General features: G+C 60.4%; 5 protein-coding genes and 2 non-coding genes across 7 annotated transcripts; 4 read left to right on the top strand and 3 right to left on the bottom strand.

The window, feature by feature from the left end:
* Window positions 1–12: 12 nt before the first annotated feature.
* On the top strand, window positions 13–84 carry H696_04684. The gene has a single exon. It is a non-coding gene; the product is annotated as a tRNA-Asp (tRNA).
* A 783-nt stretch (window positions 85–867) lies between these two features.
* On the top strand, window positions 868–940 carry H696_04683. The gene has a single exon. It is a non-coding gene; the product is annotated as a tRNA-Ala (tRNA).
* Window positions 941–2,120: 1,180 nt separating this feature from the next.
* Window positions 2,121–2,747, bottom strand: H696_04682 (hypothetical protein; the record flags this gene model as incomplete). The annotated part of the gene is made up of 1 exon (XM_009498550.1): window positions 2,121–2,747. A coding segment is annotated over one exon (457 nt), but the record flags the coding sequence as incomplete, so codon positions are not given.
* Window positions 2,748–2,785: 38 nt separating this feature from the next.
* On the bottom strand, window positions 2,786–4,019 carry H696_04681 (hypothetical protein). Its single transcript, XM_009498549.1, has 2 exons — window positions 3,527–4,019; window positions 2,786–3,430 (listed from the first exon to the last, which is right to left on the bottom strand). The coding sequence occupies exon 2, from the start codon at window positions 3,386–3,388 to the stop codon at window positions 3,038–3,040; it is 351 nt and encodes a 116-aa protein (XP_009496824.1). The 5' UTR covers window positions 3,389–3,430; window positions 3,527–4,019; the 3' UTR covers window positions 2,786–3,037.
* A 1,565-nt stretch (window positions 4,020–5,584) lies between these two features.
* Window positions 5,585–6,609, top strand: H696_04680 (hypothetical protein). Its single transcript, XM_009498548.1, has one exon. It carries the CDS (start codon window positions 5,987–5,989, stop codon window positions 6,389–6,391), a length of 405 nt encoding a protein of 134 aa, XP_009496823.1. The 5' UTR covers window positions 5,585–5,986; the 3' UTR covers window positions 6,392–6,609.
* Window positions 6,610–10,657: 4,048 nt separating this feature from the next.
* H696_04679 (hypothetical protein) lies at window positions 10,658–11,698 on the bottom strand. The gene has a single exon (XM_009498547.1). The coding sequence runs from the start codon at window positions 11,196–11,198 to the stop codon at window positions 10,872–10,874; it is 327 nt and encodes a 108-aa protein (XP_009496822.1). The 5' UTR covers window positions 11,199–11,698; the 3' UTR covers window positions 10,658–10,871.
* On the top strand, window positions 10,658–11,964 carry H696_04678 (hypothetical protein). The gene is made up of 2 exons (XM_009498546.1): window positions 10,658–10,762; window positions 10,971–11,964. Exon 2 carries the CDS (start codon window positions 11,459–11,461, stop codon window positions 11,831–11,833), a length of 375 nt encoding a protein of 124 aa, XP_009496821.1. The 5' UTR covers window positions 10,658–10,762; window positions 10,971–11,458; the 3' UTR covers window positions 11,834–11,964.
* The last annotated feature ends 1,717 nt before the right edge of the window (window positions 11,965–13,681 follow it).

The raw sequence follows: 13,681 nt of genomic DNA, 5'->3' as shown, positions 1-13,681 counted from the left end.
CATCATCTCCACTCCCGATTAGTATAGTGGTGAGAATCCCCGCCTGTCACGCGGGAGGCCCGGGTTCAATTCCCGGATCGGGAGCATTCTTTTTGGACCGCGCCCATTTTTGCCGGAGGGGGGAGGGACGCGCCCGGGCGTGCGTGAACGAGGAAAGGCCCCTCCCGGGGCAGGGTCTGCTCTCGGTGCTTCGTCCGGATCGAGGAGGATCCTCCCCACTGGTCGGCGGCACCAGGCGGCCAGCCGGGGCGCGGAAACACGCATGAAACACTCTGGTTCTGGTGTGTGATTCTGGGGGACCGGTGAGGGTCTTCCCTGAACCACCCAGAGTGTTCCGTCCCGAGAGGGTCACCACTCGGACGTGGACACAACAACAAAAGAAAGGAAAGCTGGTGATCTGCGTCTTTATAGAGAGTACATCAGGGACTGAGTCACACCGCTCCAGGGGAGCGACGTACAGAGGCAGGGAAACGGGTAGTCACGGCCTCCGCAAAGAGAATGACTATCCTTCAAGGTGCTGAGCCCTTGGAGGGGAGGCGCGAAAAGGGGGTCCTTATATAGGGGTGCCCGGAAAAGAGGAAATACATGGGAAAGAAGGGGAAAACGAGAGAGAATGGGTTGCATCGTTGACGGGCGACGCTAACACCCACCTACGGGGAAAGGGGGAAAGAAAAATGGATCTCCGGCCATTTGATCACGTGGAGGGCGTGACCAGATTTTGGCGGGGAGGCGACAGCAGGGGAAAACAAAGCAGGGCGAGGTGAGGCAGGTGCGGAGGAGGTGAGCGGAGCGAAGTTCCGACGCAGCGTCGGAGGTGACATTATGGTTACAAAGCACAAAAGCCCCACACTGGGCAGGCACCTCACCGGGGGCGTAGCTCAAATGGTAGAGCGGCCGCTTAGCATGCGGCAGGCAGGGGGATCGATACCCTCCGCCTCCATGGATTCCCTTTTGGTCGAGGGGGTTGAATGTGCCAACGGATGCGACACCTAACGGCGCCCGGTCCAGGCATCAGCCATACCTGCCGCAAGAGAGGAAGGACCAGCATGCGTGTCACATTGGCGTGTGGAGCGGGGCTCATTAACAAGGGGGGGGGATGAGAGCTGGGCCCGCATTTGCTCGTTGTCCCCCCCTCCCCAAACAATAGGTTGCCCCCAATGTACGGTTGGACCTTCGTTTCACCTACCCCTGCTCCGTTACCGCCTGTTGTTGCCTCTCTGCCACATTGGGTTCCGGCGTGATCAGATGACGCGGAGACCCCTTTTCTGACCTTCCACCCTCCGCGGGAAGGGACCGGCGCCGACCCCCCCCCCCCCCCCCCCCCTTCCCCTCTCTGGATGCGATTCGTTGCACCTCGTTTGTCTCTCCTTTCCCATGTATCTCCCCTCTTCAGGACCCCCCTAAATAAGGGCCCCCCTTTCCTGCCTCTCCTGCAAGGGGTCAGCACCTCGATAGTCACTTTCTTGACAGCGAGTGTGACTTGCCGCTGCTCTGTCTCCGTACGTCGGTCCCCCCGGAAGGGGGGTGTGGCTCAGACCCTGATGTACTCCCCTACCATGAAGATGCAGGCCGCCAGCTTTACCCTCTTCTTTGTGCTTGTTCCTTCATCCGATTGGTGAGCCTCTCGGGACGGAACGCTTCAGCTGGCTCAAGGCGACCTTTACCAGTGTCCCTTATAGGTACTTCCAAGAGCCGAAGTGTCCTTGCTCCCTCTCTTTCTCCGTCTTCGCCGCAGGCAGAGGCAGACGCAGATTCATGGGCAACAAAGGGCCGCCAAGCCGTGTGTGCTCGGAACCGGTCACATCGGCTCCTGGCAGATCACACCTCCTCACGCGCAAAGGTCTCCCCAGGCGACGTCAAGGTTGTCCCCTCTCTCGCATGTGACTCCCCCCAAACATATACTCTGATGGGGAAGAAGAAAAAGAAGAGGAAAGGGAACGAAACAGGGGGGAGAGGGGAGAGGCGCAGGAAAGAGAACAAGTAATTAGACGCCCATCAACTGAAGCGGCTGGGTCTCTGCAAAAAAAAAAACCCGCCCCCGGTGGCGCAAAAAACTCTCCCTCTCCCTCCCTCTCTCGCGAAGGTGTCAATATAAAGAGAGTTATAAAAAAAGCGTAAAAGGAAAAACAAGCTTCAATTTTTAAGAAAGGCCTCAAGGTCGTCTGCATCAATTCTAATTCGAAACGTTCTTTTGCTAATCACTTTGCCGCACGGAGTTATATATCACCTTTGGTGATATATGATGGTAATTTTGCTTAGTGTAGAATACACTGTGATCAGGTAACTGGAACTAACTCTTTTGGCAACTACTTAGTTTTGAGAGCCACAGGTAATAGTCCGACAGTCTTCTGATCTTTGGTTTTTCATTTTGGTTTTGGTTTAGTCTTTTCATTTCTAAGGTAAACAACCAGTCTGATGCAGGGATGGAGTCCACCGGAATATCTCCGGTGCGAACTCCAACCGTACCGAGCAGAAACACGTTGCGGCCATGCCATGAGATATTAATATCCCAAGGGCTGGACAAAGGAAAACTGCTCGGCGGAGGAGCCTGTCCCGGCCACTTGAACAGGTAGGTCCACTCCGCGTGAAGAGACACAGGGCCAATTTCTACGAGGAGAGACACAAAAAGGCTTGAGCCTCGTTCGGGTGGAGTAGGGGCAGGCTCTCCGCGACCATGAGGGACCATCACGAGGTTGTTATAGAAATTATTAGACATAGTAAAGTGCGCAAAGTAAGAACAATTCATCATTAGGTGATGATGCCCATAAAACGCCGTGTATGAGTTCGTGGATGCATCATTTTTATTCCAACATTATTCCTCCTTGTGGACATCATTTCTTGGCCCCTCTGTTTGATTAAGTCGGATACTCGAGCTTCAGGAACAATACTCAAGACCCCATACTTAGACGGCTAATGATCATCTTCAGCCCCCCTTGAGCGCCTTCCCCTTGCTGAATACGGCCAATACTCTCTCTCTTATCCTTAAACGGGATGCGCTCTCACTCTTATCCCAGTTTGGTTGATGGGTTTCAGGGGACTATGCCACACGCGCTTGCAAGGTATGATATGCACCTGCCCTCCGGGAGAAGTCGATTAAATTCCTGCTGGGCGGGGGCACGACAGGCTTCGTTGGAGGAGGGGCGTCCTTGCTTGCGGTGGCCGGATGTTCGTCAGGTGCCCATCTGGGCTCGATATGACTGGGCCCATTCCCGCGTGCTGGGTGTATCCCCGGGCAGATGTTTGTATTGGAGAGTAGGAATGGTCCGGTAGGCGGCATGCCTGCCTTCGCGCGGAGACGCCAGGCCACATATGTGGGCAGTACGGCGTCTTTCATGCTGTGGACTTTACCGCCTCCCCCCTGGCTTGCTCTTTTTCGCGGTGTAGTCATGCGACTAAGGGGGGATGTTGGTGTGTGTTATGACCGCTCCACCTGTGCGCGCGTGAGTCAAGCATCCGTCGGCAATGGCAGGGAGAAAGGACCCGTGTCTTTTGCGGGAGCATCGTGCAAGACGGCTGCGGGGAATACCTCAAGCATGACCCGGGCCATATCCAGTGCCTTGTGAGTTGTCGGCATATTTGCCCGATTGCAGATCGCCCGCATCCAGTTCAAATGGGAAGAGAGAATACCATTCCCCCTGACGCCTCCCCCCGCAACCTGACCACGACTTCCGGCTTTTCCTCGGTTCTTGTCATTTGTGAACAACCCCCACCTGGGCAGTTTGCGGGCAGCCCCCCCCCCCCTTGGGCAGGCCGACTGTAGTGTGGGTATGGCGATTTCTAATCCCAGCAGTGTGCGGAATCAAGTGGTATGCCATTTGCTGCGCTGGCTGTGGGGCCATGGCTCCTCTTCCGTACCACGACAGTTCGCCCGTCTGGGTGTCGCCGCAGGCGGGTGCATGGCAACACAGGCAGGCGAGATGGTCAAGGAGGGGGGAGGCGCCTCTTCGCGTCCGGGAGGAGCTGCTCCACCAGGAGATAAGCATACTATGCTTCGGTTGGCCATGTGCTGGCTGTGTGTGTGGGGGGGGGGGGGGGGGTGGCCCTGCCGTGATGCGGCTGTGAGCCTTCTGGTCTCCAGCCAGGAGGCTGCATATTTGCCGGCTGATGAGCCATCACCAACCGCAGGGCCAAGCGAACAGGGGTGTTTTCGGCCACTGGGCAGCTCCGCCACACTGCGCCGGGCCGAAGTTAATAGGGTCCGCGGACCGAGAGTAGTAACACATAAGCTCGGGAGCTGAAGAGCAAGTGAAGGGGTGGCAAAGCAAACTCTAAGCTTGGGTAGCTGCTTTCCTCGCGCGAAGGGAAACATTTTTTTTTTGCTAGTGTCCCCTTTTGCCTTGTCCACCCCCCTGTTGGGCGATGGCTGGTCGTGGCAATGGCTCGGGATGCGGGATGAAGGTGGGGGAGGTGGTGGGTATAGTATACAACATCCACTGGAGAAAGGATGGGACCCATGGAAAGACATCAAGAAAAAGCAGGCCATGCATTGGGAGAGGAAGACCCACACCCCCTTTTGGGCTCGGGGCCGCCCGATGCACAGAACATTGAAACGCAGCGCTGTGACCCCTGGGTGGGATCGTTGGGGGTGGGGGTGGGGGGGCAACGAGTGAATGAGCAGCCGCGTGAACATCTGGACACAAGGGAGAATGTAAAATAGGAAGCTATGCAGGAGCATCGATAGAGGGGTTGAGGACCGCAGCCTTTAATGCACCTAGGCTGGGGCATCCTTCCAAGCATTCGTAGTCGCTTGAATCACAAGTCATATCACGAGCTGTGCTTTATAGACACCGAACCCAGCATATGGGCAGGGTGTGTCATGCATGGGTATTGGCAAGTTTCTTGTCATATGTAAAAATGCATTATAATTTTTTACTTTGCGGGCGCATCCATCGGCAGTAACTTGAGTTCGATGGCTTTATCCCGGTCGCCGTGTTGCGGGGGATTTCCCCCCCCCCCCCCCCTCTGACCAATTGTGTGGTCGCGTGTGGATTGATGTGTGAGCTTGGTGTGCCTGTGCACGCGGTCTCCTCCCGCACAGTAGAGCCTTCTCCTCCTTTGGCCTTTATCCATTGCTCGCCTGCTCTCTTGGGCATTTTGCTTCTCTGGTTTCTCTTGCCCGCATTCCCTCTACCTCTGCTGCGCATCGGCGTATGTGCATGTGGATACCCTCGCCCGTCGGTCGAGCTGGCCCGGGTCGCAGGACCGGCGGATGGCCGCGCTCCGGTTCCGGGTACACTGCTGCGCGAGGCTGGCTCCTGCCGGGTGAGAAACAGGCCACGGTCTGTACTTGGTCTCTCTTGTGACTCTCTGATCTCCCTCTCCCGCCTTGGCTGGGAGTAGCTCGGCACTCCCCTGCAGCATTTGGGGGCCCCTGTGCCTCTTGCCGGCCTGCTGGACGAGCCAGTGCATGTGTCGCTTCCCCGACTCTCCTTCTTTTCCTCTCCCTGGGGGATTGGCTCTCTAAGTGAGGGGGGGGGGGGGGGGCAGACACGTACAATTGCACGATGGGGGATGGTCCCCCCCCCCCCCTGAGATGGCCATTGAGTAGAGCCGGTCAGGGATGCAGACACCTCGCGCCCTCTCTCTCTCTCTCTCTCTCTCTCTTGTGGTGTCTGCGTCATCTCTGCTGATAGGGACCCAGGGACCCGCAGGAAGGACACTGCGTCGGCGTGCGCGCAGGAGAAGCCCCTGTTGCTCTCCCGGCCAGCCGGATGTCTTCCTCTCTTTGTTCTGGGAGGATGTTCCCGTGAGGTCTTTTTCTGCCTGGCGGCTGTCCTCCGGTCGTGGTGTCGCATTGTCTCTTTCGGTGCTCCGACCTGCGATCGGTCAGTCCAATTCCCAGCTATGGGTTGGCTGGTCCACGGCCTCGGAGCTTTCCACACCGAGGGTGGGGGACGGGGCATAGTCAGATTGACCGTCCCCCATTTGCGGACACCCGGGATGGCATCTGCACTTTGTGTAAGGCCCACCCCATGAAACCGGCACCATGTGGGCCTTCTCTACAACGCCGTCGCATCTCTGCGGGCCCTTTTGCCGGAAGACGGGGAAATGTTGCCGTGACGTGTTGCCGTGCGAGTGGTTGGTATTTCCACTTTCCTCCTCCCCCCTCCACGCGGGGCATTGGTTTCCTCGGATGGTAAGCCGGGGAGGCCAAGTCCCGCGTCGCGCCGACTGCCGGGGCAGGTCGGCACTTCGGAGCCCTGGTCCCCCTGGCCGCGGGCATTTCTCCAGGCAGACACGGTCAAATCTCTCCTCCTGGGCATGGCGCGTTGGTTGTCTCGGTGTGTGCGAGGGGGAAGGGGGGGAGGCATGCTCGAGGCCACTTTCCGTTTTTCCATCGAGGCCAGGAGCCGGACTCGCGTCGATGTTCGGCTGGACTTGTGTGGTCTGATGGCGGGCCCCGGCTACGGTTTTCTGTACTCTTTGCCCGGCTGGTGGTTCCCTCTACGAACTGCTCTTCCTCTGTCTGTGCGGGGTGGCATTTTTTTTTCTAGCAGGGCGTCACCCCTGCCGACTGTCTTTGGGTGTTAGCGGGGGCTTTTTGGGGCCTTTCCTTCAGCCCGCCGCCCCCAGCCATTTGTATTTTCCCAATACATGCCCTGTCCCTCCTCCCCGCCTCGGTCTCGTCCTCGGTTGCACGCCGTGGCCCGGGGCGTTTCTTCGGACTCTTTTGTGCGGGACACACTTCCCCGGGACTTCGCCATCAGGCACCGGAAGCCGCGCCTCGTCTCTCCGAGAGGGTGCGGCCGGCTATGGGGCTCTCGCTCACCCTCGCCCCTGCGGTGGGCCCAGGTCAACGACTTGGCTCCAGCACGGGGGGCAGGGAGTAGGCCGATGTGCGCGGCGGCGCTGATCCGGTGGTGCCGAACATGCTACGTTCCCTTTGCCACGCCAACCTCGCCCCTTGGGCCGGCCGGACACAGCTGCACCCCCGGGCCCCCTCTCCTCTGCCCTATGCCACACAAGGGCGCACAGCCTCGTGGGTCCTCTCTTCCCCGAATGGCGACAGTGCTTTCAGGAGGCCCCCCCCTCCCCTCTCCCCCTCCCTTGAAGAGGCGACTTGGCCTCTTTGAGGCTGCTCAAGGGCGCCCCCGTCGTGTGGTTGCCACCTCCCCTCTCTGAGGGAGAGAGTTTCTGCCGTTGAGCACATGCGCTCCAGCGGCCTGCCTTGTCCCTCTCTCTTGGCCTCGCCCCCGGAGAGTGAAGAATTCAATTTTTAAGTTGGGGGGCCGCGTCCCTCTGAATATGCATCTGCATATTATTCAGGAGGGACCTTCCCCAAACCACCGACGACGATCTAAGAGACGCCGGCAGTCAAATAGCACACAAGAAGAAGGAGAGTTAGTGGGTGTGTGGGGATAAGAGGGAGCGAGGGGCGCGGACAGCATACGTACTCTAATGTGTCAATCAGTGGCTAGGTTTTGGCGTCCCCTTTCAGTTTGTACCAACCGTCAATACTGGACGACGCTAGTGTCCAGCAAGAAGCAGACAGTTGACCACAGTCTGATCGTCCTCAGTCGCACGTCGCCGAAGTCCTTCTCCGAGATTCATCGTCCGGGGGGCAAGTGTGGCAGTGAAATGACACACAATGCCCATCGTCAGGGTCAAGGGCCCGAAGATGCCAATAAGGGCAATCATGACACGGGCCCTGGAGGATGCTGCTTGCTTGTGACGGGATCCGTGAGGGGATCCCGAGAGTGGGGTAGGCAAAACTCGGCATTTGCCGCTGCCTACCCTCATGTCGATGTGGGGAGTGCTTGCACCCACACACTGGGTGTTGGGTGAAGATCCACACGTGAGCCATCGAGGCGTGGAAACGGAGTCCCGCCGTGGATTGATGGCGTGTGAGGCTCGAGTGGCCTGTGGGAATGGCGCACTGAGGTGCATGAACATGTGTCCAAGGCGGTGACGGGCAGCAGCAAACATGACGACGGAGGAAGAAGGAGAGGGTTCGGGAGATGTCTTTAGGGCACGAAAAGTGAAGACGTACGGAAGGAGTCTGGTGAACTCTGAGAGGGACGGGGAGCCTCAAGGGGGCGGATCCCTGGGATGAGGGTGGGCTTGGGGGGGCTCCTTATATAGTGGCGCGGGGGGCGGGTCAGTGCAGGCCCGGTCCGACGTCATGACAACGAGCATGTGGCAGAGTTCCTTTCGGTGGCGGTGCGGCCACTCCCGGGGGTGACATTCGGGCTCGCAGCGCCTCGGCCCCGATACGCCGGGTGTCGGCCGTGAGCACCCACACAGACACACAGAATTCAAGCGTACTCTCCTCGCCGGGCCGACTAGCCTGCACCACTGAGGGAGTCCACGCTGGGGGGGGGGGGGGGGGCGGCCGGGGGCATCCTCCAGGCGGATTGAAGAGACCGGGCCATAACCGGCCTCGTTCGAGTGCGCTCCCCACATGGGTGTGGGTGGTGGAGGAGGGCGGCTGGCGGCGGCGGTCGGTTGGCAACGAGAACGAGGGGGTCTCGCCCAGCTTTGCTATGATTTCGCGCCCAACACAGTCGCCACGGAGGACTCACTGTGGAGCGGACTATAAAAAGCCCATAAATGAGTTTTTTCAGGCGACTCCCCGAACTTCACCGCTGGGGTGGGCTTCGGAATTATCCCACTCCAGACCCAAAGGGACACCTCATCTCTCTTCTTTTTTCAGAAGTACTGCCTTGCGGCTTCATGACTGGGGTAACGGGTGCTGGCGGACCAGCGCATCCGCCCAGCCTTGCGTAATAGGCATCGTCTGCACCCAGGAGCCCGGTTTAGTGGAGTTCGGGGGCGCTGGGGGGCGGCGGGACACAGAGGGGCGAGTCGCGACGAAGGTCTTGGAAACCGTTACTATTTTGAGAGACGCCCGAGAGGCAGCCTTACGATGGAGGTGCAGAGGGGGGGGGGGCCCTGCTGGGTGTGGCCAATAGCCGGCAATGACCGGGATCGCATAACCTCGAACAAGGGTCGAAGGTCACCCCCTGAACCCTCGGTCAGCCCCCGCGAGCACCGCTTGGTCGAGGGGAAGCAGACCATTTTCGAACATGCTTGAAAGCAAAAGAACAGCTAGCTGGCGAACAGCCGCGGCGCACACGAGAAGCGTGCGCACGCACCGGGGAAAACGGGACGGCCGGGAGGCCACGCGGCTACCATCGCGCTCGAGAGCACTTAACTTGGCGGCCTTAGCCGATGTCCGTAGAAGAGAAAGTGGCTACCGAAGTAGAGGCCGGAGGAAATTTGGTTCGCCGGGCGGGAAACGCAGGAAAGAAGGCCATTCTCCTGCCTGTGTCCGGCGGGCGATGTGGCCCTCGAGGAGGATCCAAAAGCCCAACCCAGGCACATTGTGGGGGAAGTGTCCCTGTGGGTTATGTGGATAATGATTTTGATCACATATTAGATATGGTGTTGTAGTAAGGTTCACACGGGTTAAGCCTAAGTCAAGTGAGTGAAGCTTGACAAGGGTACCGGTGTGATCTGCCATCCGGTTAGTAACCTCTTGGCACGAAGGACGAGACATACCAACCAACGGCTCACGGTCGTCTGTTAACAGATGAGTCAGTAACTCGGCTTGAGGCGAGTTAGTGGCAAGCAAAATAGAAAAGAACTCGAATGTTAAAATGGGTTCGAGAGGAAACCTTAGAACAGGTGTTCGTCGGCCTTTCTGGTGCTTCGGCTATACTTCCGTATACTCTTCGACACCCAGCTGCTATGGCCTTCGCTCTCAGGAGACTCTCGAAGAGAGTCCCCCTTTTGACCTTTGGATTCGGTCAGGGGTTGGAAGTGAGAACCCCGCGACTGGGCCCGCCCACTCGCGTGTCTCCGTCCTCGGTCGAGCGCCCATGTCGCTTGACCTCGGCAGTCGCCTGGCTATTGTCCTACCCCGCATTCCTCTCAGAGGGATGCTGTTCTGAGATATTATAATTCCCAAGATGTAGCACGTGTGGCAATTGATCTCACGTGTTACTTAATCTATCGTTTACATGGGGATTCCACTTCAGGTGTGCCGTAGGGCATGACGCCTGGGCTGGTGAATTGACCTGCCACGTTTACTGGCTGGTCATTTCTGCGAGCGCACGGCGCGTGTGTGCGTGTGGGTGGGTGCCTGAGTGCCTGCATGTATGTCTTCCCCTTCCCCTCGTCCCACCTATGTGCGTACTCCCAGGGGAGGGGAAGTCTTACTCCCGGCGTTGGGGATTTTTGTCCCGTCGTGGTGGGTCCCTCGGCGGGGGGCCGGTGCAGGCATCCAGCTTCTATCTCCCCCGTTGCTCCTGCCCTGCGCCACTCCTCCATTGGCCCTCTTGTTCCTGCCCCGCGTCCGCTCTGTGGGCTGTCCGCGAACGGGCGTGCGTATGGCGAACCCCTCGGCTACTGGTCGAGCTGGCCCCGGTCGCGGCATCGGGCCAAACGACCGTGCCCCGGTTCCGGGTGGATGGCTGGCCAGAGCCTGGCCGGGGTAGCCTGCCTGCTGGCTCGCGACCGGCGCATACGACCATGGAGTCCGGTCTCTCCCTCCTCCCGGCGTGCTCGGGAGCGATTCGGCATGTGCCTGCACCGTGCGGGGGCCCTTGTCTCTCCTCGGTCTCGTGGTTGAGTCTGTCTGTCTGTGCGTGTGCGTGTGTGATTTTTCTCCGGCTCTTCTCCCCCATTCGTGGGATAATTGGCTCCTTGGGAGCACACACACACACACACACGCATATATACACACATCTGCGCGATGAGGGATGCCTGCCTCTCCCTGTGGGAGACGCGCCGAGTGGAGTTGGCCGGCGACACAGGCGAGGTGCGAGAGCGGACGCGATGTTTGCGTCGCCGGCGTCGCCGGGACCCCATGTTTGGAGGGAGAGCATCCTGTCGATGCACACATGCGGATCTTGATGAAAGCTTGGCACTTACTCTCCCTCTCGATGTGGATGTGTGCGTGTGGGTGCGGCCGCTCGTGTCTGACATGCTCCATTGTGCCCTCTCTCGCGGCATGGCCGTCCGTTCAGCCGGCCGGGTGTTTTTGCCTCTTTGTCGCACGAGGGCGTGCCTGTGAGGGCCCCCCTCATGCTTGGTGGCTGCCCCCCAATCTTGGAGTGCTGCATTCCCGCTCGGTGTTTTGGCCTGTTGTCAGGAGCCGACCATCCACCCTGGCCCCCTGGTGGGGTTGAGGGTGATCTGTGGTTTCGGAGATTTCCCGACCCCGGGAGGCGGTGAACAGATTGCCCTCTCCCCATTTGTGGACACAGCCGGGTCCACCGGGACTTCGTGTGTGCTCCTTTTTTTTTTCGGTGAAGCCCTCACATCACTCCAGGCCGTTTGCCGGAAGACGGGGAGATGTTGCCGCGGTAAGTTGCTGCGAGTGGTTGGCCGTTCCATTTTCCCCCTCTCGGTACTGCGAGACCTTCTCTGCTTAGGGGGGGATGATGGTGTGCCCAATGACGAGTATGGAGGCTAATCCAGAACCACGACCACCGAGCCGACCGGACAGGCAGACATGACGCGTTGGATATCTCTGCATGCCGGGGGACACTCGAGAGAAGGTCCCCCTCCTTCTTTTTTTTTTTCGCTGTGGCACTGGCCCATGAGGTCCTCAGCAGGGGGTGGCAGATCGCGTCCTTCTGTGAAGCTTCCTTGTGCCGCGGTCAGATGCGAGAGCGAGTGGTTGTGGCCGCGTCCCCCGGCGTTCTTCCTCCGGGCATGGTCCCCAGTATTGTCAACGGGGGGGGGGGGGGGGGTCATGTGCTTTCCCCACTGGGACCCTGCATACGGGTGTGCCCGTGGAAGGAGAGGCGGCCGACGAGTCGTGTATCTGCCGGCCGGGTATGGGTTCATGCCTGCGGCGGGTGATGGATCTGAAACATCGAATTGAATCCGGCGTGCTGGGTATCGCACTGGCACGGGACAAGAGGATGGAGGGGGCAGGGGGACAGTGTGCACAGTGGTGCCCTGGGGCCAACTGAGAGCCGGGACTTCGCGCTGCGCTCTTTCTGCGTGAGTAGAGACGACTGCTCCCGCCGGAGGGGGGTGTCCCCGCGTGCCACTTCGCCGGCTGAACAAGGCATGTCCGGTGGCCTGTTCCCCGAGCAGCAACCGGCCATTTGACCTCCGCTTTCGCTGATCCCTGGTAGAGGGGAAGCGTGGCGGCGGTGGCCTGGGGCGCTGCCCACTGCTCTCCCGCCTGCCCAGGGCCCCTCAGCGAGTGAACGTGCGGGCCTGCTCTTTTGGCACGGCGCGCACGCACGCTCGCTCGCCAAGAGCAGGGCCGACGTGCATCGCCCGGTGTCCTGCGCGCACCGAAAAGAGACGCCTTCCACCCGAGGGAGATACATGTGCGTGTGTGTGTGTGTGCCTGCGAGTACACTCAGAAGGAGGCGCATCGCCAAGTTCCTCCATCCGGCCGCGCGTAGTATGTACTTCCTTCGATGCTTTGGTGTGGGACCATAGCCCATGGCTTGGGTGCTGCGAGGTCCTGGCGGTGGAGTCGACCAGCCTGGCAGTGATGTGCGGGCGGCACGCGTGGCAGACACCACTGAGGGGGCCTCCGTGCCACATGTCGAGGGACGTGCTCCGTGGGTGACAGGCCAACAAGCACGGGAGCAGCCTCGCGGATGCTCATCCTGGGACATGGCGCTGTCGGCTGGGGGCGTGGTCACCTGAGCGCTGGCCGGGCCCAGGGGAAGTTGCTGCCGTGTGGGGTTTTGTTGGCTTTGTCATGTTTGCCTGGGTGTGCTTGGATGTGGCTGCACACGGGAGCGCGTAGGTGTGCGTCCTACTGGGCACATGCATCACCATGGGGAGGAGGGGGGGGGCATTCGCGCGGCGGTCCATTCATCTGGGCACATGGGCGTGCATGGCGCGCCGCGGCGTCGGTAGGCGGCTGGCTCGGGGGCCATCGCGCGAAGGGGTGCCGGCTATGAGCCCGCCCGGGCGCGGCATGTATGGTCCAGACAGGGGGGGGGGTGCCTCGACGACCCTGGTGTGGCGGTGCACGGGGCGCTCGGTGCGAGTCGCCGAGGCGAGATGCCACTCCTCTGTGTCAGGCCCTGTGGCGTTCTGTCTGCCGTCGCGGCGGTGTGGCCGGCCGCGACGCCCAGGGAGCGCCTGCTTGCGTGGAGGGCATGTGCGCCGTGGTCGAGTCACGACACTCTGCCTGACGGCGGTGCCCGAGTGAAGCTGAGGGCGGCATGCGGGGCAAACACACCCGGCCCCGGGGGATGCCTGTGTCAAGAGGCAGAACATCGGCCCCCCGACAACCGGCTGGGCTTGGGCATGAGGGCCCGGCTGCGGCCGAGTGCATGGATGTGGCACCGGAACTGGCCTCGGTGCCGGGCACCGTGTGCGCCGCTGGCGCCGGTATGTCCTGTGGGCCGCTCGGGCGGGGCGTGGACCACACAGGAGCGGCCATGGCCGGGGATCCGGTTGGGATATGCTGGCCGGCGCATGTTCGCTTCGCCATGCGATGGGTCTCGCGTGGCAGGGGTCGGTCTGCCTTTGTGCGGTGTCTCTGGTGGGCGGATCATCCGCCACATGTGCGTGTGTTTGTGTGAGGTGGGGGCTGGCCGTTGAGCAGTCGACAGATGCCGTGGACGTGGGGCGAGGGGCCCAAAACCACCCACAGTCCTGAAGCCATGGTCACATGTGTGTGCTCGATTCCTCGGAGCGACGTCCATCCAGCCGGGGCGACGCGATGGGTGGGTGCTGCCGGAGGGGGGGGGGG

The sequence above is a fragment of the Fonticula alba genome (genome assembly GCF_000388065.1).
Source record: "Fonticula alba strain ATCC 38817 unplaced genomic scaffold supercont2.8, whole genome shotgun sequence".
In the NCBI taxonomy this organism is placed as follows: domain Eukaryota; order Rotosphaerida; family Fonticulaceae; genus Fonticula; species Fonticula alba.
Note: the sequence above shows the minus strand (reverse complement) of the source record. Positions and strands in the feature narration are given on the sequence as shown.